The sequence below is a fragment of the Bos mutus genome, chromosome 21, assembly GCF_027580195.1.
Source record: "Bos mutus isolate GX-2022 chromosome 21, NWIPB_WYAK_1.1, whole genome shotgun sequence".
Taxonomy (NCBI): domain Eukaryota; kingdom Metazoa; phylum Chordata; class Mammalia; order Artiodactyla; family Bovidae; genus Bos; species Bos mutus.
The window spans coordinates 26,692,915-26,717,483 of NC_091637.1; the positions used below are offsets into that span (position 1 = coordinate 26,692,915).

General features: G+C 45.7%; 2 protein-coding genes across 6 annotated transcripts in view; one reads left to right on the forward strand and one right to left on the reverse strand.

Moving 5' to 3' along the window:
* FAN1 (FANCD2 and FANCI associated nuclease 1) overlaps nucleotides 1-24,317 on the forward strand; it is a 42,861-nt gene extending 18,544 nt beyond the window's left edge. For 3 of the 5 annotated variants that reach the window (XM_070358453.1, XM_005896347.3, XM_070358451.1), the window contains exons 12-14: nucleotides 241-435; nucleotides 1,071-1,199; nucleotides 3,875-4,120. In XM_070358453.1, coding sequence (XP_070214554.1) covers nucleotides 241-435; nucleotides 1,071-1,199; nucleotides 3,875-3,887 — 337 coding nt within the window. In that variant the 3' untranslated portion in view covers nucleotides 3,888-4,120. Of the gene's footprint in view, nucleotides 1-240; nucleotides 436-1,070; nucleotides 1,200-3,874; nucleotides 4,121-24,254 lie in introns of those variants that run through there. The other 2 variants (XM_070358454.1, XM_070358452.1) reach the window with 2 other exon arrangements.
* MTMR10 (myotubularin related protein 10) overlaps nucleotides 5,276-24,569 on the reverse strand; it is a 38,830-nt gene continuing 19,536 nt past the window's right edge. The window contains exons 6-16 of the mRNA XM_005896346.3: nucleotides 22,069-22,159; nucleotides 16,229-16,388; nucleotides 15,673-15,760; nucleotides 15,504-15,592; nucleotides 14,973-15,103; nucleotides 13,867-13,936; nucleotides 13,188-13,258; nucleotides 11,532-11,701; nucleotides 10,299-10,469; nucleotides 9,025-9,207; nucleotides 5,276-8,269 (exon numbers count right to left, since the gene is read on the reverse strand). Of these exons, the coding sequence (XP_005896408.1) occupies nucleotides 7,673-8,269; nucleotides 9,025-9,207; nucleotides 10,299-10,469; nucleotides 11,532-11,701; nucleotides 13,188-13,258; nucleotides 13,867-13,936; nucleotides 14,973-15,103; nucleotides 15,504-15,592; nucleotides 15,673-15,760; nucleotides 16,229-16,388; nucleotides 22,069-22,159 (1,821 nt within the window). The 3' untranslated portion in view covers nucleotides 5,276-7,672. The remainder of the gene's footprint in view (nucleotides 8,270-9,024; nucleotides 9,208-10,298; nucleotides 10,470-11,531; nucleotides 11,702-13,187; nucleotides 13,259-13,866; nucleotides 13,937-14,972; nucleotides 15,104-15,503; nucleotides 15,593-15,672; nucleotides 15,761-16,228; nucleotides 16,389-22,068; nucleotides 22,160-24,569) is intronic.

Below are 24,569 nucleotides of genomic sequence, written 5' to 3' on the forward strand. Positions count from 1 at the left end.
CCAGTTTAACCTAAGAACTCTTTTAGCAAATTGTACTTGTCTTTGCAAATTAGTTCTCTAAAAAATCAGTGTCATAAATTGCTTTTATATCAGGTTACTTGGGTGATTTTTATATATCTTTTGAGAAAAAGCCTGAGTCCACTTCATCAGAGTGGTCAGTTTCCAGATTTGATGGGCATTGGCTCCTCTGATGACCCCAGCCTCCCAGGCTTAGTGTGAGCTGGTTCTCCCTGCACACAGGCGGCCCCGCTGGACCTCTGCACAGACAGTTTCTTCGAGAGCAGGGCATCAGCCATGGAAGCCCGGCTGCAGCAGATCCACAGCGCCCCCGAGGAGAGCTTGCGGGCCTGGGTGGCAGCTGTGTGGCAGGCCCAGGAAGGCAGGGTGTCCTCCCTGGTCAGCTGGGATCGCTTCTCTTCTCTGCAGCAAGCCCAGGTGAGAGTCTGCAGCGGGGGTTCGCTCAGGAAGTGCCTCCAATGTGGGTTTCCTTTTGGCAATTGTAACAAAAGACAAGTATGCACACATTCACATATATGTGTGCCTGTATGTATGCACACACCCATGTACCTGTGTGTATGTTATACCTGTTCATGTATATATGCAAGCACATGCATACATGTGTGTCTGTGCATGTGCTTGTCGTACCCCTGCCCACAGGCCTCTGTTCCTGAAGGGACAGTCCCAAGCGTGAACAAGCCCCAGTTATGCCTTCGGCCTGTTTGGTTGGCAGCCCCCTTGGCCTGGCCTGTGGCCCCTGGAGGGAGGACACTCTCCCTGTCCTGTGACCAGTGGCCTCCATGGGCCGCTGTTGCATCCTAAGTGCTCACCCCAAATCCTCTCTTCTTAGCTGCTCCTTGGATGTTCCCGACTGGGTGAAAGCTTGGTAACTGACCATGGAGAACGCATCCCCAGAGGCTGGGGTGCCAGCACCAGGGGCAGAAGGGCGCTTGGTGTCCTAGGACCCATCTCTACTGAATTGACACATGGGGTCTCCCCCGTCTCACCATCACTGGGGGCTCCAGGGTCTCCATCCCAGGGGAGGGCTGACCGTCCCTGTATCTTCTGTCCAGGATCTTGTGTCCTGCCTGGGGGGCTCCATCCTCAGTGGCGTGTGCCGCCGCCTGGCCATGGACTTCCGGCACTGCCGAGGGGGCCTCCCTGACCTGGTTGTGTGGAGCTCCCAGAGTCATCACGTCAAGGTCAGTTGAGCTAGAGCAGAAAGTCATGTTTGTAATTTTATGATCAACTTAAAGGCCACAATCCAGGCATTTCTTGCTTGGTGATTGACAAGATTGAATCCCTCAAGAGCTGCTGGACTGAGGGCTAGGATTGTTCAGTGGCTGCTGGTAGAGGCGTCCACGGTGCTGACACCTGGGCCTCTCCCCATGCGGCAGCCTATTTCATCCGAGCAGGTGTGGGAGAAGGGCCAGGCTGTAAGCAGGACGGAAGTCAGTCTCTTTTTATCAGCTGAGCTGGCAGCGACAAACCATTGCTTGCGCTGTGTCCACTGTTGGAAGCAGGGCAAGGGCAGGGACTCTGCAGGTGTGAGCACCAAGGGGCCGGGATGGCTGGGGGTGATTTTTCTAAGCTCCGAGAGTGAGTGCCTGCTTACGTGCTGTAGGCTGGCCGCCACCCTTTCCTTACCTGGTCTCATCCTGCCTGTCACAGGCTAGTGGTTTTCTTAAACTACTGAATTTTGAGATGAAAAGAAAAATTATGGTACAGGTTCTTTATCAGATACATTTCATTCAGTGTGTGACTTGACTTTTCATTGTCTAAATAGTGTATTGAACAGTTGAAGTATTAAGTTTTGATAAAGTCCAGCTCATCTGTTCTCTCTGGGTCATGTTTCTGGTGTCATGTGACACTTCTCACTACAGTTGTGGATTTGGGTATTTTTCCTTTTGGTTTTGTCAATGTCTGCTTTATATATATTGTGAAGCTTTATTATTCAACATATAAACTTAGGATTTTCATGTCTCTAAACTTGTTTTTATATGAGTTTCTTATATTCTGTAGGCAGCATATATATGGGTCTTACTTTTAATCTAATCTGACAGCCTGTGCTCTTAATTTGTTAGTATTTGGAATATTACATTTAATGTGATTATTCATATCTGGCTTTAAACCTTTCATTTGTTTTTTGTCTCAGTTCTTCATTTTGTCTGAGGTTGCATTTTATCCTCTGTTGGCTTGTTAGCTCTGACTCTTCATGTGTTTTAAGTGGTTGGAGTTGTGTTTACAGTGTGTACTTAAACTTACCTATTTTCAAGTGATGTTGTACCAGTCCACATAGAATATAAAGAACCCTACAACAGTATATCTCCTCTCTCAGCCCTTGTGCCGTGTTCATACATTATGCCTTGACATGTTATAAACCCTAGAACACATTATTTTGCTTTCTACAGTGGACTAATGAGCCTTTATAGTTACTCATATAGATACAAATTCTAATGGTTATTCCTTTATATAGATTCAGATTTCCATGAACTATCATTCTCTTCCTGACAGAACTTCCTTTCACATTTCTTGCAATGGAAGTGTGCTAATAATGAATTATTTAGGTTTTATATATTTTAAGACTTTAAGTTTTCATTTTTGAAAGATAGTTTTTCCTAGGCAAAGAATTGGCACCCCACTCCAGTACTTGTGCCTGGAAAATTCCATGGACAGAGGAGCCTGGTAGGCTGCAGTCCTTCACTTTCACTATTCACTTTCATGCACTGGAGAAGGAAATGGCAACCCACTCCAGTGTTCTTGCCTGGAGAATCCCAGGGACGGGGGAGCCTGGTGGGCTGCCGTCTATGGGGTCGCACAGAGTTGGACACGACTGAAGCGACTTAGCAGCAGCAGCAGCAGGCAAAGGATTCTTTTTTCAATGCCTTAAAATATTTGTCCACTGTCATCTAGCTTGTATTGTTTCTAGTGAGAAGTCTGTAGTCTCTCCCCTCTGGCTTTTGACAATTCTGGCTGCTTTATTAGATCCCCCTGCCCTGCCTTTTTTTTTTTTTCCAAACTTATATGCAATTTATGTTTCTTAGAGTCGTGTTCTTTAGGGGTCTGTACTTGGGAGTTCACCGAGCTTCTTGGATCTTTGGGTTTATAATTTCCATCAACTTTGAAAAATTTTTTAGCCATTATCTCTTCAAATATTTTTTTCTCTCTGTTCTGCCCTTTGGGATCTCTATTAAGATCTCTCTAACTCCTGTTAGGCTGTGGAAATGCTTTATTAATTAAAAAAAAAAAAAACTTTTGTAGTTCATGTTGGTAGTCTCCATCACTGTGTTTTGAATTTTGGTGCTCTGTGGTAGACAACACTGACGCAGTTCTGGTTCCATGGAGCTGATGTGTGGTGAGCAGTTTTATCTTACGACACACATCGTAAACAAGTGCACAGGAAAGGGAAGGACCCTTCTAGAAATGAATCTGAGCTGAGCATTGAGGGGGAAGGTGTCAGACACGTGAAGAGCAGGGAGACATGTCCTAGGTGGTAGGACTGGCAAGCATGGGCAAGGGCCCTGGCTTGCACGGGGAAGACACCAGGCCACACGGTTTTGTGGGTCCTGGCAAGGAGCTTGGGTCTAATTGCAGACACAACAAAAAAGTGATTGAGGGGTGCTGAGCAGGAGAGTAACAGTGCTGTGTGTGCTGGAAAACTATTTCAGCTGCCATATTACGTATGAATCCATTTCCTAATTCTCTGTGGAGGACAGTCTGGTTTCTAAGAATAGGGGACTTTCTCACTGAATTCATATGTACATGTTTAGTTGTTACAGACATGTAAGTACAGCAGTGCAGCTGGGCAAGCCTTCTAAATAAATGGTCCTTAGTGGGAACTGCCACAGCCCACCTGAATAGCCCTTCTGTCTCCCAGCTGGTGGAAGTGAAGGGACCCCACGACCGGCTGTCGCAGAAGCAGATGATCTGGCTGGATGAGCTGCGCCGGCTGGGGGCGGATGTGGAGGTTTGCCACGTGGCTGCAGTCGGGGCCAGGAGCAGGGGTCCCGACTGAGAGCCGAGGGCTCGGAGGCATCTAAGACCATTAGAGCGTAGAATGTCACTACATCCTATTTAATTTTGGTTTTGTTATTGTCATAATAAACCTGGCACCTTAAGGATTCATCATCGTACAGTGTCTGTATCACCAACCTCAGTGATTGGCTTCAGGACACTTACCAATCCCACACATTAGTAAAGAACTTCCAAAAAGGTCAGAACCTTCGTGGCTATTTCAGGAGCTGGATGCATTATGTTATTAAGTTATATTTACAGAAAACTGGAAAACTGCAAAACAAGATGATTCACAGCTTTCAGTCTTTTATGAAAGCAGCATACACAATGTTTCTTTCTAAAAAATATATTAGATTCTTGAATTTATATATGTTTTCTGATTTCTCTGATTTCTTTAAGAATTAAGAAACACATTGTCATCAAGTGCCTTTTGGGCCTATCACCATGGAGAGGGACACTTGCTACCAAAGGCATTTAGCTGTCCCTTTCTGTCTTGACCCTTGGGTATGTCCCCGATGACTGAGGCAGTCTCCCACACTGGCAGAACTTGCTTTAATGTGAGAACACACTGGCAGAACGCGCTTTAGCACTACTGTTTAGTGCAGATGCAAGGTCTGGAGCAGCCCTGGGTCGAGCAGGTCTGTCAGCACCATCCTTCCAGCAGTGCTCACTTTGGGTCTCAGTCGCATTCCAGTGATTCTCACAGATTTCAGACTTCTCTGTTATTATATTTGTTATGGTTTGACTTGCAGAAGGTTCAGATGATGGTTAGTATATTTCAGCAGCAAAGTATTTTAAAATATTTAAAGGTTTGTACACTTCTAGATATAATGCACGTTTAACAGACTATAGTGTACTGGAAGCATTACTTTTACATGTACTCAGAAACCAGAAAATTCACATGACTTGCAGACTGTGATGACACTCACTTTACTGTGGTTATGTGGAACCAACCTGCAGTGTCTCCAAGGTGTGCAGAGCCCTGGGCAGGGTGGGGAGGGGATGGACACAGGAAGGGACTGGTCAGGATGGGAGGCCTGGGCAGCTTGGCCAGGATCCTGCTCCCACAGACCTGATCCCTGATCTTCTTAAGGAAATATCACTCACCGGCTTTTTAATGTATACAGTGCAAGGCCGAGTTAGGGCCTGGTCCATGAACCCCCATGGCTGTGATGACAGCCAGTTGTGAACTGAGGTTTAGAGCAGGCAGAGCAGCAGGGATGAGACACAAGCACAGCTAGAAGAGAACATCCCACCTCTCACATCAATAACAAAGGCAACCATTTCTATGGACATTTTATTAGCACTCAGCACTTCCTTCACATTCATCACTGCTGGAAAACAGAATCTCTCACCTTCCTGCCCATCCTACTTTAATGCAAGTCACAATCAATTTTAGGCACAAAGGTTTTCATTTTCTTTCAAAATCAAGTTTCAGCTACTTGAGGTTACTGCTATAGCAAGAAGAGTTTGTTGAAGTACGTGTTGAACAGTTTTCACCCTCTGTTAGCACAAATTAATATACTTTCTTAAATAAAGTTAGACACTTTTGGTTTTAAAGTTGGTTTCCATCACGAACAACAGTGAGACACTTTACACCTTGAAGTCCGATCCGAGAGTCTGCCCGTGTGGCCCTGTCAGCAGAAGCTGGGCATCCATGTCCGGTGCTGCCCTCAGACCGTGTCCCCACATCCTCGGCCAGCAACGGGGCCGGTGGCTCTGCAGGGGCCAGGACTTAATGCTAGGATAGTTGTTGTTCATATTATGCACGATAAACTGTGGCACAATAATCATGATATAACAACTGTTCAGCAAAAATAAAATACTGTATTTTACATTTGATTATCATACAAAAATATGCATATTTTCTACTTTAAAACAGCATTAAGAGTACCTAATCATTTTAAAACTTGCAAGTTAAAAACATTTACTACAACGGTTGAAATAAATGTGATAGGGAAGAAAGCTATAGAGAAATAAATGCTCAACCCGAAAAAACAGTAACAAATTAGGACAATTTGTAATAATTAAAAAGCAGCCTAATGAAAAATGGGGAAGAACTGTTACACTTTCAGTGGCAAGATGGGATTTGGGGTTTTCAGGGGGCTGGAGCTGGTTCCAGTCAAGGACTATAAAAGTCCTTGTGGCAACAGTGCTACTTATATAAACTTATATAACTAAAAAAGCCCTTATTTTCTAGGCAGGTTGGGAGAAACACTGGGTTTATCCACAAGATGGACTTCCTTAGACACTGCATAGGAACTTCCATCCTTTTAAATCCAGAGACATTATCCAACAATTTTTTAAAGGCAAGTAATTCAAACAGAAATACCTGTTTGTTACATATGAAAGTAAAGCACTGTTTTGAAAAAAACCTGTTTTAGAAAAGGACATAATCTAACTGCACACTTTAAAACATTTTTTGAAAAGCATAAGATGGCAGTTTAAGACAACGATATGACAGCTATATTTCAAACATCCATCTTTTCCCAAAAGTGAAGGCTGTGGTGGCTCTAACCGGCATAGCACCTGCCATCAGGAGCTCAGACAAGAGCACACCTGTCTTCGTCCGGCTCCTCAGCACTGCTGTCACAGGCAGGGCAGGGCAAGCGCTCTTGGTTACAATGGCAATACCCTGAGAGAAGTCCACCTCTACTCACCTGCCCTTCCTCCCCAAGTGCCAGGCACTCTGTCCTTCCCTGCAGGTGACCTGACTCGGGAGCTCACCACCCCTTTCCATGGGCAGGTGCCCAGAGTGGCTGGGTCTCAGTAATACTGCCAGTGCTGGCTCTGCTCCCCTCCGACCCCCAGACCTGGGGTGTCCAGGTGACTCTCAGCTGGAGGCTTCATGACTAGCCTCCTTCTGATGTGTGATGGGACTCTGATATCCTAACTCAAATTGTTTTACTCTGTGCTATTCATATCTTAATAGTTAATAATCGAAGGCACTTCTAAGTTTAATTATATTATCTACAGCAAATGCTTTTGAAGTCAACAGTGCACATCATTTTAAAGTTAGCCCTAAGCAAACTCATGATTTTAAAACACAGTGATCTACGGTCCCAGACAGCAATCTAAAACAAATTACAGTGTGGGAACACACAACTCTCAGGTGAGTTCAACTAGAGATAATGAAAGTGACCAGAAAAATGCACATATACCCATGACTACCCACTGGGGTCTTCTGGATGCTTCTTGAAAATACACCAGACACTAGTTCTTGACTCCCCTGATGGTTGCTGCTTGGGCTGCTAATCCGACCAAGGATCAGGGAAGCTTTAGTAGGTGGTTAGAAAGACAGATGCCACACACAAAACCTGATTAATCTGATCACAGTAATAAAATCATGGGAATGTCTGCCTGCAAATGACCTAAAAACGAGCCTGACCCAGCATGACAGAGAGAGAACATAAATAACAAAAGTTAGGCCTGTCTTTTAAAAAACTGTGAAGAAAACATAATTCAACATGTTTTTAAGAATTAGTGCAAATTTCAGTTGTTACAGATAAATGATGAGTGTGTCCGACCTCTAGGGCAGCAGTTCTGCTCACCCCTCAGGACGTGCAGGAAGACCCCCTTGGTCTCCACGTTTGAGGGTCTCAGTGGACAGCCATATCTTGGCCCCACATGGATCGGCAGTCCCGCTCGTCCCTCAGGATGGTCAGTCTTCATTGGCGAGGGTCTCAGTGGATAGCCATATCTTGGCCCCACTGAGAAACTTGCTCAGCGGTGTCCCCGAAATGCTCCGCCTGCACAGATTGCCCACCGGGGAGAAGGGGAAGGAGGACGAGAGGAAGTCCGGCGTGCCTGGGGCATCGTGTGGGCCGCCGGCACAGAAGTACAGCCTGCTTGGGGCCAGCTCGGGGCCGGGGGCTGGCATGGGGCCACCCCGGGGCTGTCGGAGCGCTCTGCTCAAGACATCCACCTCATCGGCCAGCAGTGAGAGCTTGTGGAAGGCCGTAATGAAGCCCCCGTGCTGGATCTGGGCCTCGGGGACCCAGCGGAAGTAGCAGAGTTTCCACAGCTTGATGTGCGCCCCTGAGAGATGTGGCAGGATGGTCCCATGCAGGTCGGCCGGCCTGGAGGCCCGTTCTTGGAAGAACCGCTCCGCGCCCCAGTCCTGGCTGTCCCTCGTTTCTAGAGGCGCTGGCTTCACCTGCAGGATTAGTGAGTTTCTCCTTGGCCGTAACTCCTCCTCACTGATGATGCCATTCTTTAAGGAGGCTGGCATTCCTCTCAGTGTGGAGCTGTAGCTTTTCTGTACAGAGAGATTCTAGCATTATTCTCCTGGAGCTTCCCCTTTCAGAGAGATGATAAAAGTGTGATGGTGAACATACACTCAGGTAGAATTTCAACCTTAAAGGACATTTTGTCCCTCCCTTGGTAATACTTGCTCCAGTCCTCCTCCACTGGAGTTGGACACTTGGGCCTTGACTTTGCCAGGCTGTGGCCTGTATGAGGGTGGAGCTGATATATTCTCTCCGTCATAGGCAGACCTCTGGGAGACAGTGGATTCGCGATAAAGCAAGTCACACCAGGTTTTTGGTTTCCCGGCACATATAAGTTATGTTTCCAGTATATGGTAATTTATTAAGTGTGCAACAGCATTATGTCTAAAAAGACAAAATGTGTACACCTTAAATACTTTACTGCTAAAAATGCTAACCCTCATCTGAGACCTAAGCGAGTTGTAATCTTTCTGCAATAGTGACATCAGAGATCACTGGTCACAGATCACCATCACAAATATAATGATAATGAAAAAAACTTTGGCTAAGACTCCTCCCACTCATTGCCAAGGGTACAGGTTTAATCCCTGGTTAGGGAACTAAGATCTCCTGAGCTGCACGGCACAGCCATAAAAGAAACAAAGCAAATGACCCCTCAAACCTGCATTAGCAATGCTGTCATGGGACGTGCCTGGACTTTCAATACCCTGTTCTGAAAAAGATGTTTTTGGTTATGTGTGTGCCAACACCAGGTTTCCACCATTAGTGCGTTTTTGTAGTTTACCTTTGTCCTTTTAAAGGACTTCACAGAACCATTCTGCACACAGGGCGTGCTCTTTCCAATGTAGAAGGGGTTGTGGAAAAGGGTACGATCCTTTGGTGTAAACTGGAGAGACCAGTCCCAAACGGAGGGGAATTTTAAACCCTTCTCATCACCCAGCTGGATATTTTTGCTTATAGCAAATTCCTGCAAAATAAAATATTTGAACATTTGTGAAAAATGCCAAACTCAAGATTTTCTCTTGGTAACTTCCTTTTTGATGAATTGTTCATCGTTATACGAGTGAAATTTTCTGAATGAGGGCGATTCCCACCCCTCTGGAGCAGCACACTCTGCTCCCCAGACGTTGCTGGCACCCGGCACGAGGAGGGCATGGCCCTTGCATGAGGAGGAGGGGGCCCCTGGGCAGTGAGCATGTTCATGAGTGTGAACTCGTGGAGGGAGCTCACCCTGGAGCAGTGGCCTGAACAAACCCTCCCCTTACACGCTCACACCCAGTCTTGAACAGCATGCGTCTTCAGGACGCTCAGCTGCTGGTTTGAGGCAGCAGCTTCACAGATGAGGAACTCAAGACTCAGCAGAGTCCCAGCCCTGGCTATGACCACAGCTCACTGTGAAGGCAGCCCCTCTTGCAGTCTTTCCTGAAGACCCATGAGAGCGTCCTTCTGGGCACTGCAGCCTCTGTGGCTACACCCACTGCTCCAGACATGGATAAGACAGAACTCGTGGTTCCAGAAGGCTCCACCAGGGCAACCAGAAGCTGGTTTCAAGTCCCTCCCTAGTCATGGTTCTTCCTCTGGGTTAAGAGCTGGGACTGGAAGCTGACAGGCCTACGTAAAAGTGACTTGCCCCATGGCATCAGGGTCTGAGGACACTCGGGAAGCAGTGCCCAGTGAGAGTTCCAGTCTTGCATCATGCCTATGTTTCCTCTCAAATTCCTTCCCCATAGAATTCCCAAAGAAAAGTCATTTGCTTTATACCCCTTTTATTCTACTGTCCTAGGAAATAAATGTTTTCAAACAGGATCTTACCAATTACCCATTCAGACAGCTCAAACGTGAACGTATAAATACAAAAGTATATTTACGGTGGTTAAAATAAGCTGCATCTTTCAATAAATGTCAGAGAAAAAGACCTAGAATGCGCACTCATACAAATGCAACAGGTTCAAGTTCCTGGACTGTTATTCATCTGAAATTACAGCTTAAAATGGTATTCATAACTGAGACAGTTTAATAGGAACACAGCTACTGCACATTGCCATGGTGGGTGCTCACCGTGCTCTGTTGCACACGCTGGTGTGGAGAGTTGAACAGGAAGGTGCCGAACAGGGCCACACGGGTGCTGTCGTGCAGCACCGCCAGGTAAGTCTCAGAGAACTCGAAGGCCGCTGGGCACTGCTCCAGCAGCTGCCACGTGGTGTCCAGGAAGAGCAGGAACACAGGAGCCTGGCATACACACAAGGAAATGAGATTACCCGCAGGGCCCATGTCTACCCCCAAACTTCTCACTGACATGATGGAGAGATTAGTAGACAGTGAGGCCTGTGTGCGTGGCCCCAAAGCTGAGCTCAGCGTACATGAGTAGACTAGACGGCCATGGCACCCTAAAACCAAGGCTGGCCTGGGACATGTCTCAGCACCTCTCTGCCCAACAAGTCCACCACGCTGAAGTGGCGAACTAGAAAGAGAGGCAGGGAATCGCCCTGTGAAGGGGGAACAGGGAAATAAGTGTTTAAGCTAAACCTGGAAACAGTTCTTCAGAACATTTAAAACGAAAAACATCCAAACCAAAAAGCAGCTTCTGTAACAACTTTTGGCTGACCCTGCAGTCAGCATCCAGAGACATTCCTGGGTTTCAGAGACTGGCTCGTGTGGCCTCGGGGTCCTGGGGCACACCCTCAATGCAGCAGCTGGCAGCAGCCCCGGCACCCACCCAGTGTGTCTTGATGAGTCAGAGTCAACACGGGAAGCATTCACTGCTGGGGCTTCCTCAGATGGCAGGGACTGTTACACGGGACAGCGAGTCAGCAGTGCTCTTAGGAGCCTCCCTGACATGGGACACTGCAGGGCTCACAGTCCCACAAGGACTCGAGGCCGTGCCAGCCTCGCAGCTCTTACATGTGCCCCCCAGCCTCTCTCCCTTAACACATGTACCCCATTTTAAGAAATTATGATACTCCAAAGCTGGTTTTCCAAAATACCTAACATGCCTATTGTCTGCTTACAGAAGACCTGCCGTATTATTGGCATTTCTTCAAGCAGTTTTCAACTAAGAGAAACTCAACAGATTAGAGTGTTGCCTATCATACAGTTACGATAGTCTTCATAAACACCTCAACTTGAACTCTAATCCATGGGTCAGTCTTGGACTAAGAAGCTAGGATGTAGTGAAGGCAATGTTTTAAAAGCCTCCTTGTCCCCTTCTGCACAGAATCTCTCTCCCCATGATGACGGGGTTTTACCCTGTGCACGCTGAAGGACTGATGATAAGCATGAAGGCTTTGTTACCTCCTTCTCCGATCTCTTCAGGTGGTTGCATCTGTCCAGGAATGGATATCCGGCCATGACCCACTCCTTCTGTATCAGACTCTGAAACCCAGTGATGGTCCTGAAATAGGGGTCCAGCATCACTTGGACCAGAGAAGCTATGATGCAGCTCAGGTCTCTTCCCTCCTCCTCTGTCAGTGAAACGGAAAGACAACACTCAGTACACAGCAGAATGCTCAGAGAAGGACGGAATGGGAGGTAGAGCATACACTTTGGTGTTCTGTATGCGGCGGCCTTCGAGATCATCCTTGTTAGGACATTTCATTCAGGCCAGCAACTCTAAATATTACCTACAGATCATTTACACTCATGTTTAATGGAGATGGACTTTTACATATGAATGTTTTCTAGATATCAGAAGTGTAGCCCTCACTCTTTTTACATTTCAATGATCTGTGGTAAAAATCTCCCAAGAGTCCATTCTATTCCTGTTTTGGCAACAGTATTAAATATCCCACAATCTTTCCACTGATAGCTTGACAGGGTGACTCAGAGGTGAACGAGAGAAAGGGAACTATCCACCATCATCTGACAAGATGGCAAATGCTTCGCTCCCATCTTTCATATCTGATGTCCTTTAATAATAAGACCAGGAATACTCTGATATCAAAGTCAGCCACAAAAATCAGAAGAAAACTATCATATAGTATCCATTATATGTAACGTCATCAACAAAGTATTAACAAACCAAATTATCTCAGGAATGCAAGAATTTATCCTAGAAATGCAAGGTTGGTTTAACACCCGACAAAGTAACACACCATAATAAAAAATTAAAGGACAAAAATTACGTGATCATCTCATTAGATATAAAAAAGCATCTGTCTGATTAAAATTCAACATTTATTCTGGATAAAAACTCTCAGCAATCTAAGAAGAGATTCAACCTGACAAGTGGAATCCACAAAAACCTACAACTAAATCACTCTTGCCAGTGAAATCCTGGACACTTTCCTCCTAAGATGGGCAGCAGGACAAGGATGTCTGTTCTGTCACTTCTACTGTATAGTGTCCGGGAAGCTCTACACAGAGAAGTCAGGCAAGAGAGAGGAATCCAAGGCATTTCAAACTAGAGAGGAACAAGCTATAACTGTATTTGCAGACAATGAGTGTCCATATGTAAAATAAAACCCCTGAAGAATCCATAAACCACTACTAAAACTAATGAATTAATTTAGTAAGGTTGTAGGGATTTTATACACAATGAGTACACAATACATCTGAAAATGAAATTTAAAAAGCAACTATTCACAACAGCATCAAAAATAAAACACAGATTTAACTAAATAAGTTCTAGGGTTCTACACTAAAAACTATAAAGCTGACATGACATGAGAGAAAACCCACATAAATGGAGAGACATTCATTTCCTGGATCGGTAGATTCCATGTTAAGACAGTATTCTCCCAGTCTCTGGTTCAACATAGTCCTATCCAAAACCCAGTAGGCTTTTTGCTGATCCTAAAAGTTACACAGAAATGCAAAGGACCTAGAATAACCAAGACAATTTTGGTAACAAGGTTGGAGGACTTACATGTCTTAATTTCAAAGTGTACCCTAAAGCTACAGCACCCAAGATACTGTGGCCCAGGGACCACAGTGGCCAGAAGTGGTTACCTTGCAGCACTACAGACAGACGCTTGCTCTCTAGCACATACACGAGTTCTGCTGCATGTTTAAGAAATGCCCTGGAAACAGAAAGGGAAACACAATGTTAAAAACTAAACTTCCATTACAGATATATTGTTTAAAGTACTTGATGTCAAGCAAATCTAATCTCTCACCATACCCATTTGTAGTCTCTGTAACCTTTCTGAGTTTCTTCAGTATTTATATGAATACAGTTTGGTTTTTGAATCAGGGAATTCATTAACCTTTGCTGATTTACATGACCTTCTTGAAATCACCCAACTACAGAGACGAAGAAGAGATGAGTGGCTCCCAGGGGGCAGGGGTGGAGCTGTAGGGGATGGGGGCGCAGCCCTCCAGGGGTGGCAGGAGGGAGATGTAGTGATGGGGCAGTCTGCATCCTGACTCTGTTGGTGGTCACGTGGGTCTACAAATGTGATGAAACCACACATAAACACACGAGAACACCTGATTATAAATGCTGAACAGGGCCTAGCTTACACCACTGTCAGCTTCTCGGCTCCACAACCATCATCCAGTTATGTGAGCTGTTACCACTGGGAAGCAGGTGAGGAGTGCATGGCTCTGTAATATTTTTGCACCTCCTGCGAATATATAATTATTTCAAAATAAAGAGTTAGGAGAAAAAGAAAGCAGTTGTACAAACCTTACATATTCCAACCACCGTGTATTCTCCAGTGAAGACAGCCATTTCTCTTCAGTTTCTTCAAACGGTTCTGCAATTAATATAATTACATATGTAATTCTATACACTTGTATATATATTCAATATACTACTTCCGGGCTTCTTAACATGATCAATTGAGAGTTAGATGATACATCACAGTTTCTAATACTTAAAAGTTGGCTTCAAGAAGTGTAATACATTTGCATTTAATAATAAAAACATTTAAGAGGTCGCACTACAGTTCTATAAGGAATGGAACCAAGCACTCCCCAGGCCTCCGTCTCCTCTCTGACTCTTTCGGGGAAATCTCGGAGACTCCAACCACCTCTGCCTCCTAGAGCTGCTGACCTGGCCTTCCCTGACTCTGGCCTTCCCTCCCCAGCCTCCTCACCACCGGCCTGGCCCTCCCTGCCTCCCATCCCTCCCTGCTGCCAGTGCCTGGCTGACATGGCCTTGGTGGCAACCCCTGCAGGGAAGGGGGCAGCTTCCTGGCAGGGCCTGTCCTGGCTCATCTCAAGCCCCTCGGCTCACAAACCCCATCCCTAGCCACCCCGAGGACTGGACGGCTGAAAGATACAGTTGCTGTGTTTCCAAACACACACTCCCACCCCAGCTCGCCTTCCAGTCCTGCTGCCTCTCCACACCCAGTGACGAGGGGTTCTCTGCGCACCCTTCACACCAAGGGCCCTTTCCTGTGAGTCAGCCATCCAGGGGCACATCGAAGCACCCCATGAGCATGTGCTCCAGCAAACATACGTGAACTAACTCTGAGGCTGCACACATTCTCATGTGGCTCAAAACATAACTCAGCACATTAGGGTCTTTGTTTGTTTGTGAGGTTACACACTGTTCTACTAGCAGACACTTTTCCTCCAAAACTAAATGCAACTTAAACTTCATTTTCTAAGAGCTTCTGACATTCTCATATAATATTAATTTGTACAGGTATCTCAATGAGCCTCTACTTATTAACTATTTCTAAATTTTTAGGTAATGTCATTTTTCCTGACATGCCTCATACAATGCCTCACAGAATCACCCAGTCACTGTTTACATATGCATATATATAATAAAAATAAAATTACCATTAACACACAGTTGTTTAAGTTTTACAAAAGCCACCTGAATATCTTGGATGTTGGGTAAGGTCTTGTCCAAATCTGACTTGTAGACATCATTTCTCTGTGGATGACTTTTAGTTATTGCATTACAAATCCTAATAAAGACAAAACCTTTGAGTCACTATTCATTCTTTTATTCAACATATATGTTTTGAGCACCTACTATGAGCTAACTATGCCACCGTCTTAGTTGGTGTGACTTGATAAACCTAGGCGCATTGAACTATAAGAAAAACTTGATTCATTCTGCAGTGTCTTGCCTGGGAATCACTGCACTCTGAAAGTTCTTTAGAGGCAACACTACAGCAAGATGTCAGCAACAAAAGATCCTTGTATGCCAAAGAACTAAACTACGTTTAGTATAACCTGAGAGTTAATTTTAATACGTTCATATCCTCTCCACAGTGGTAATGCTTGTATGAAGTACATGGTGCTTTCTGACTCTAGCTAGAATGACAAAGATACCCCAAGCTCTGAGGGTGGTGGCCCACTTACCTCTGCTCAATCTTCCTCTGCTGCAGCACATCTCTTATGAGGGCTGTGCGCACGAGGGCACTGCCATTCGAGTGGCTCCAGCACCAGAACTAGGAGAGAAGCAGGGTCTTTACTTAACCGGCTGGAAAGTGGAACACAGTATTGGAGAGACCCAGCAGGCCTCACTTACTGGCATCCGTCTTCCAACAAAAGAATGGGAGAAGACCTTCAGGTCTTGATCTGCTAGCGAGCTCGGCACCACGAAGTACTCTGGAAGGCTGCAGATGAAAACACAAATCATGATGTGAGAGCTTGGCTTCCAGTGGGACAAGCATGCTCTGCAGACCCCACTTTAACTAATGTGCACCCCACCTGGTGAGCACTGTGGGTACACTGATGAGCCTAGACACAGTCGAAAACAGATGCGACGTGGTCAGTTATCCCAAAAGCTATATTATAGCAGAGAAAGAATCCAAAGGAAGCGTTTGAAATATTGTCTAGAATGACTACTAATCAAACATGTATGCAATTTCTTAAAAAAAAAATCTACCCTGGTCCTCTCAACAGGCTATGGGATAGGAAACACCAGTCACACCAACCCAACCTGACCCTCAAGTCTACCGAGAAGCATCAACTCCTTCTCTCTCCCTCTTGTCTGTTTCCCATCCAGTTACCAATGACGGTAGAGTCTGACAACTACCCCTAAAAGCGCCCCGGCAGTGAGCACCCTGCCAGAGCGAACTCACCAGGTGGAGATCATGTAGCCCTCGTTGATGGAGCAGACCCTCCAGCCCGAGGCACCTGTCCTCTTCACCTCCCTGTCCCAGTCTGAGTACGTCTCGAACAGTGGCGTCTTCTGGCTGCCGCCGCCCCCAGCTCCCAAGGGTGCTCCATTAGCTTTGCTGGCTACAAGAAAAAGCAACAGTATTAAGCCAGCTCTGAATCCCCTCCTGCCTCCTGTCGCCAACACACTGTGATGTAGCATCCCTGTTTGTCTCCAGTCTCTCCAAGACCACCTCACCTGTCCTGGCCTGTCCTCACCTGTCCTGGCCAAGAGGCAGACCCTCCTCTCAGGACAGCCCCCACGTCCATTCCTGCAGCACCTCCACGCCCTGTCCACCCACTGGCTCTGCCTGCAGTGCCTTCCGGCACTAGAGAAGGCTCTCACATGGCCACCTGGACCACTCTCACTCTACATCACACACTGCCCGTTACATTCACTGACTACCTTCTCAGGGCATGAACAATGCTGCTTCCACATTTCCTCTCCAGTCATCTCCTCCTCAACTTTCAACTGTTTGTGGTCACTCTTAACCCCTTGCCCCAGTCTGAAGCATGAACCCAGGTCACTGCTGGTTTTGCCTAGAGAGAGAATGCATCCACCAGCACCTGCACTCTTGAGCCGTCCGGACCTTTCATCTGCCGGCTACTGACTTCTCAGCCCTTTCCTACTGTGACTCACTGTGACACTCTTGGTCTCTACTCAGCTTTCCTCTGATGATAAGCTCATGTGGACTCCTCACACTCCACTAGAGGGCCAGTGCAATGGAGGGTTAGAGAGGCCAGGACCTGACCTTCCCAAGCAAGGAATCTTTCCACTTGAGAAGTGGCTGCAACCTGCTAGGAGCATGTGCATAGCCTCAGGAGGGCCTCAGAGGGACCAGAGGGAAAGAAGGGTCCACTCTGGGTGACACAGGGCACCCCTCTCAGCCTGGGCTCTCCCTACTTGAGCTGGACTCAGCCCAGCCAATTGCTGCCACAAGACACGCTTCCTGAGAAACAGGCTTTCAGGATGCTGCCCTTGCCCCAACATCTCCAACTGCATTCTCTTGAAGTGCCCTCGCAGGCCTGCCCTGACCCTTGTTGCCGAGTGCTCTCCAACTCCCATCCCCCTGTAGCTGTGAAGACCCTTCTCCATCCAGTGAACATGACATGCCCGTTCCCATGGACTACTTACTAAACCTGCTGTAAAACAGGTATTTTCTGAGATGTGACCACAGGCTAAGGCCTGAAAATGGAAAAACGAGTAAGATTTCACCCCTACTTCAAGGTGCTTGTCAGTGCACTGGGTGGACGTGAGTGATGAGAAACAGGAAGCCCTGCGCTGTTGCTGGGGCCACAGGCTGGGTGGGGCAGGAAGGCTTCTGACCCGAGATGCTCTGAGCAGAGTCCTAAGGAACCAGCCAAAGCAAGCGCTGCCCAGTGGCTGATGAAAAGGAGAGGGGCATGCTGGGCAGAGCTGGACTTAAGAAATGTGGCCAATTTGTACACCATTGAGTACTGAACTACCTTAAGTGCAGTAAGGGTGCCAGAGGTGGCGGCAGGGAGGTTGGAGAATGCCCAGATGCACAGGTATGCTGTACCAAAGAGCAAGCACCAGCCACACATGCTCTTTACATTTCAACTGAAATTTAAGTTTAACCTAGATTTTAAATTCAGTTCCTCAGCTGCATTAGGCACATTCCAGTGCTCAACAGCCACATACGGCCAGTGACTTCACTACTAGACAGTGCAGGGCACAGGACACGCCACCACTGGACAGCACTCATGACTCTAGATCAGGAAGGGTCTCAGGTGCCAGAATAGGAATTTCGGATTTTATCCTTTAAGTGGCATCAGAATTATGATGATCATGATTCTAACAGAGCTTGTTAAAAGTTAAAATGCTCCTTCTAAGCCCACATCCTGGCATGCTGCTCCGTCTCAGCACCTGCTCTTAAGAGTGACAGCCACAGGAACATGCTGGGACCCATGACTGCTCTAGAACTCAGAACCCACATGGAACTCCCAGGCAATTCCTGCTTTACTCAGTGTTCCAAAACACCAAAACCCACAACAAGCTAGCCAATGTTAGAAAACCTAAGAATTTCATCATATGACCAAATTAAAGGGGGGAAAACCCTTCCAAGAACAGAAAAACATTTGACAGAGTTCGACACGTGCTCGTGATTTTAAAAATAGCAAATTTTAGCAAATTAGGAATAAAAGGGGATTTCCTTAACTCGATAAAGGCTATTTATCAGAAACAAACACCAAACATCATCCACATTCAAACCAAGAAAAGAAATGCTGCCTTTACCACCACCGCACAGAGGTCCCCGCCAAGCACTGAGACCACCACCACAGAGTAGCTAAAAGAATACCGTGGACTTTCGCCAGGAGCTTGTAAATACTATAGCAGCTCTGCCCTAGCAGGGAGCCAGGACTGCATGCTTCTCAGTGTCCTGAGGTCGAAGACTAGGAAGCTGGGCTGAGAACACACTCACTGTCCACGTCTCAGCCGCCAGGATCAGGGATCTTGGACACTCGACATCTTCTCCAGCGAGAGCTTATTATGGGATGTGCAGCAGGTACTCTGTCACTAGCGAGTCTGGCAATTTTTATGCTTTCCAGGAAGTCCCAAGGCCCGAAGCCCATGCCTGTGTACAGGTGCCCAGGGAAGGCTGGCTGGGTTGGTCCTCTAGAAGAGCCAGCCACCCTGACGTTGCTGACTTAGGTCTCAGGATAGCCGTCCTCAGCCAGCTGACAGGGACAGGACAGGGAGCAATCCTGACCTTCACTAGCTCCTGTGACACCGTTCACAGGTCTTATCCCAGACTCTGGAGTTTCCATGTAACCAGCCCCTCCATAGTCAGAATGGCCTCAAGCAACAGTAAAGACCATAAAGCAGTCAACACAGGAAAACAAAGCCCATCACTTCATTGACACTGCAGAAATCAGGGTCACACAGAGGGCGAGGAAGGGAAGAACAGAACCGTGATCATGAAGAAGTTCCAGAGAGCTGAGTCAACAAAGTGGTTCGGATGCAACATTCAGACCTCATGGGCTGGGTGGCGCCAGTGTTACTGTCTTTTAAAAGCTCTCCCAAAAGGGATTCTGGTGTATAGGCTGACGCATTCCTACTGCAGAGACAGAGTACCAGTCACAACCATTCACAGCTACACGTGAATGTTAGAAGAACTGACAAACAACAAACTAAAACTTTCTACAGTTCTGAATGGAGTTCGTTCTCTGGCAAGTGGTTTTTCAATAAGCACCTAAAGGAACATCCAATGCTTATAAAAGGAGGATAAGATTGCAAAACAAAACGACGTCACAGACTTGACTTTCTTGCAGAGTTTACACTGCACCCCGAGATGTTCTTGTCCCATCTGTAAGCAGGGGTCTATCACAGGGTGGAACTGCTGACCCTGGGCCTGTCAGGAACCCGGGGTTCTCAATCTTTAGTCCAGAAGCACAATCTGACCTCTTGTCAATTTCATAACAAAGATGGACCTGTATCTTTTGGACGTTATTTGTCCAATTATACACTGACTGGTGAAAACAGCATCCTTGTGGTTGCTTTCAGGTTAGAAGAGGAAAAACAGAACTACTGTTTCTGTTTGTGCCTATGCCTCCCACAGTGTCAGCGTGGGGGTTGTCCCAAGGGATGTCCCACCCGCAGGTGCCGGGCATCTTCCCAAATATCAGAATTCTCCCAGAAGTATTCAAGTGATGCTGAACACAAGAGAAAACCTCAGAACGACTAAGGCCAGCTAAAAGGCTTTTAGATAACTGCTGGGCACATCCTCCTGCTGCTCGTCCCGGCTGTGAGAACAGCTTTGTTGCCTGCCTGCCTGTAGTAACAGCTTCTTTAATCCAGCTGCTGAATCAAGGTGTCATCCTGAAGGTCAAGGGTGGGTTACTGGGTATTCCACTCACAGTTTAATGGATTCTGACTGCAGTGTGTGGAAATTTCAGGCCTCCTTTGATCTTACAGATGCAGTGTACCTTCTGCAACAGCAGGGAGGGTATGAAAGGATGTTACCCTAAGAGGAATCTTCCTAGAACTCTGGCTGAGCACTACATGTATGAAGTGCCTGCCAAGGAGGAGGAGTCTGAAGGATGCAATATAAAGTGCTCCTAGATATTTTACAGGTTAATCGTCAATCATTACTTTCTCGACAAGTGAGAAGATACAGAAGTGATGGATGGGAATAAGGAAACCCAGTGGTAGAAGGGCTATGGACTGAATAAACTATTTAAAATATTAACATCCCAAACATGCCCACAAGGAGTGGATGGACACAACCGTGAGCAGTCAGGGAATCAGGCCTCAGGTCATCAAATGCATCAGACAGTTCACTGTCCTGGCTGAGTTCCAGGCATCACACTGTGCAGAACTTGCAGGTCCCTACATTGGACTCGTTCCTACCAGAAAAAAGGCAGCTGGTCTGTATCATGAACCGTGGGAATCAAAGGCCCTCCTAGGAGAGGTGAGAGTGTGATTGGGGCTAACCCTGAGGATTGCATCTGCAGCCTGATGATGGGTCAGAGGGCCATCTGTCTACCTCCTAGTGCAGACTTATAGCACCTCATCTTCAGACAATAAGTGGATTTTCTTTATGTTAAGAAATGAAAAAATTATTTGTATTGTTCAAGCCTAAGTTAAAAACAGTTATATTTTGATGCAAAAAATTAAGTTACAAACATTTTGTTATCCGATTTCTTCTAGTACAGTACCATAAGACAAAAACTATGACTTCCACCTGTCATCTCTGCAGTGTTTAGGAGCATCGTCTAAAGCAGTGAAGTACACTGACACCACATGCATCTGTGGGTGCTACGTGCTGCTCCTGCGTCTTAATGCAGTTACAACATGATACTGGAATACACTTTTATTACACACATTACTTAGATTACTATACATGTTCTAACAAAATGTAAAAGGCCAGTAAAATTAGTAACTTACAAGCTCCCCATCAGGACCATGCTGGCTAGGTGAAGGGACCTTTCACTACAAACATGCAGCTGAGTCATCCTGCTCCCTTAAAGACAGGGCAAGCATGAGACTCAGCAAGCAATAGACAGATGGTCACTAACCTACGACGGGATGAAGTAACACATGACCTCATTGATTTTCCTCTAGCCTTTTATGAGGTTAAAAAAAGGAAACCGGTTGATCAAAATTACATTTGTATATAAAAGAACTCAGAATTATATGATCACTTACAATTTTCTTTGGTGGTGTCATCACTGACATCTATGTGAACAGAACTATTCACTTTTGTAAAAATGGTTTAAAATACACTGTTTTTTGTCCTTTGGATGAATGCTCATCTTCCTTTCATGAATCTTATTCATAATTATAAAGTCAATATTATGACTTAATGAAGTCCATTAAAGAGTTCAGCCACTTCAGCTTTTGCATGAAATCACCTTTCCAAAAAAGATTATGAATTTCAGATGTCGTTTAATTTCCTCCAGTTTTCTTAAAAGATTACTTTAACTCAAGCTACCAATTAATGGTGGAGAGGGAGAGTTATCTTCCTTCATCATGAAACACAAGCCACTGACTGCAGGTAAAACACTTGACACGCTTCCCATAAGCCTTCGTTACAGTTGCTTATAGGTTCCTCACTTTTAAAGGAAATAATCTGACAAATATTATCTCTTTTAGCACAGAGTGCTTAATTCTCTTATAGTTATGAAGGTAATAATTGAACAATCATTAAGGCTCAGGTACTTGGAGGCTTCTCATAAAACATAAGAATAAAATTTAAGACAATGTAAAGTTAGTCACAGTAGTTAATATTTTCATATTTACCTGAATTGTGGTATTTTTTCCCAACATATTCAAATGCAAAGAGTAGCTGGAGGTCTGTTGGCTGGGAATAATGAGCTATTGCAAGGCATACCTAGGAAAAATTCTACATTTAGAATTGATTTCAACACACGTGGTTAAATGAAACGTACAACGAGGCCTTGGGTGTGGGGAGCATCATCTTAGGCAAGGTCTATGGACACATGTTTCCATGTTTTCCTGCTGACCCAGAGCTGGAATGGGCTCTCTCAGGCCAGGGACCTCATTCACTGCTGTGCCCCCAGACACTGTTCAATCTTCAGTGACTACACGCTAAGTGTTCAGTACGTGTTTGCTGAGCTGAATTTTAACAGGGAAATAATTTTACTCAGATAAACAAAACTTGGAAAGTAAATGAAGCATTCTCAAAAAAGGCAGTGACATATCCACGCCTAAAAAAAAGAGAAATTTTCATTTTTTATGGACAATAATTATTTAATACCAGCAATTCGGAAGGCTCAGTATAAGGGATGCCTTTTAATGTTCATACTCATTTTAGATTTCAGAAAAATCTAAAAACAGAAAAGCTACAATTTTTTTCTTACAAAAAATAAAAATTAGTAAGAAACCCAAAAGTTCATGGGTGGTTAAAAGAGATACATTAAAAAAAAACAACAAACAACTGTGTAAGTAAAATGGTTGAGACTCTGCCTGTGCTGGGAAAAGCATGGTCTTTGTAACCCAATGCTCAGGGCTTGAACCCAGCCCCACCAAGCACCTGCCAGGAACCTGTGTGAAGTCAACTCATTGCCTGGAGCCTCAGTCTGGGCATGTGAACCATGAAGATGAAATCGAGGCTGCACTGAGGATGGGTAACTCGAGCACATGCCCAACCTCAGGAGCAGCTGCACACGGGGGATACGGCTGCGATCAACCTCAACTGCTGCTGGACTGAAGGATGGTATTCCAGCTTACAGAATAAGCTCACAGAGCCCTGGACTAGTGACGGGAGATGGGAGAATACAATCTCACATGAGCAGACAGAGGAAAATGAAGACAGACGCAAGGAGAGAACAACAGACCATCTTACTTAAAAAGTTATCCTTTAGAAGAAAAAGCATTAAGCCAGAATGATATGCTTTTGACAGTGAGCAAGCAAGAAGTTTAGTTAATTGTTAGTCCTTGTCAAATTAGCCATGTCTGTGGTGGGCTGATGCAGATTCTATTCACTGGTAAGTATGTGTCAGTTGTTAGAAATATATTTTAGCAGACTTCTACAGAATAAATGCTTCCTGTCTTACTAAATTAAAACATAAAGCTAGGGGAATGGTTATCATTAGTTTCAGTTTTGACAAAAAACGACAATAATAATGGCTCCTTCAAACTTACGAAATACCTTGCTGTTCTTAACACCTGTGGGAGAGCCTTTTCTGAGAGTCCATCCCACTTGGGAAGTTTAGGAGACAATGACCTGCATTTCCATCCCCTGCCTGCTCACCAGTCCTTAGAGCACTTCTTCTAGGAGCAAACTACAGAATCTACACGTTGAAAAAGTCCTTGTCACTTCCTACTCCTCTGGACACCGTGTTTAGTTTATAAGCTTTGTTGCACTTTTCTCAAGATTCTTTTGCATTTTCGTCCCATTTTTCAGCATTATCAGAGCTACAATCTTAAGCCATACCTGCCTTATGGCATCTCTGTGGGCTTCCCTATATTCTAAAAAAAATTAAATAACACTTAAGGATTCTCTTCTAAAGATGAACTTTTGAGCAACGACTCTGTTCTCTGGATTATCTGCTGCAGTTACCAGATACCTGCATGCTGAATTAAATCTCCCCCATCAGGCAGGCTCTACCAGCCCTCCTGTACCTACCCCCACCTCCCACCCCATCCCTCAGTAGTCTCTGGTCTGGAAGCACCTGTCTGAATATGGTCCGTCTGACTCAGTCCCAGCCACCTCCTTCTCCACACTTTGTTCAAGAAGCCCTTCCCCACTGATCAACCAACCACTCTTTCTCTGAAGCTGTCATCTCTGGTCAGTGCTCTGTAGTTAACTGAGCTTGCTCTGTAGTTAAAGAAGTGGTCCTTTCCAGGGCTTCACATACTAGTCATTAGCATGAATAAGGAGGAGGATACCGGGTTCTCTGTTTTACTTCTACTATGAAGTTCAATTCCTCCAGGGCAAACACCATGTCTCCTTCCTTCAACAGGTACTGTCGGAGCAGCCACCTGTCCTAAGCCCTGGGGACTCAGAATGAACAAAACAAACACAAACCCTGTGCTCACCCTGAGCTTACATTCTAGCGGGGAAGACAGACACTGAACCAGATCAACAGGAAAGTCTATAGTAAAAGAGACAAGTGTGAGTGCTAAAGGGGAAAGTAAAACGAGCAGGGAAGAAGATGTGAGGTGATAGAGTGAGGGAAGGAGAAAGCACGTTAGTTCTTTAGTAAAGACCAGGCAAGGCCTCCGTGCACATCTGAGGAAGCCCAGGAGACTCCACACTTCTGCCATCTCCTTAGTAC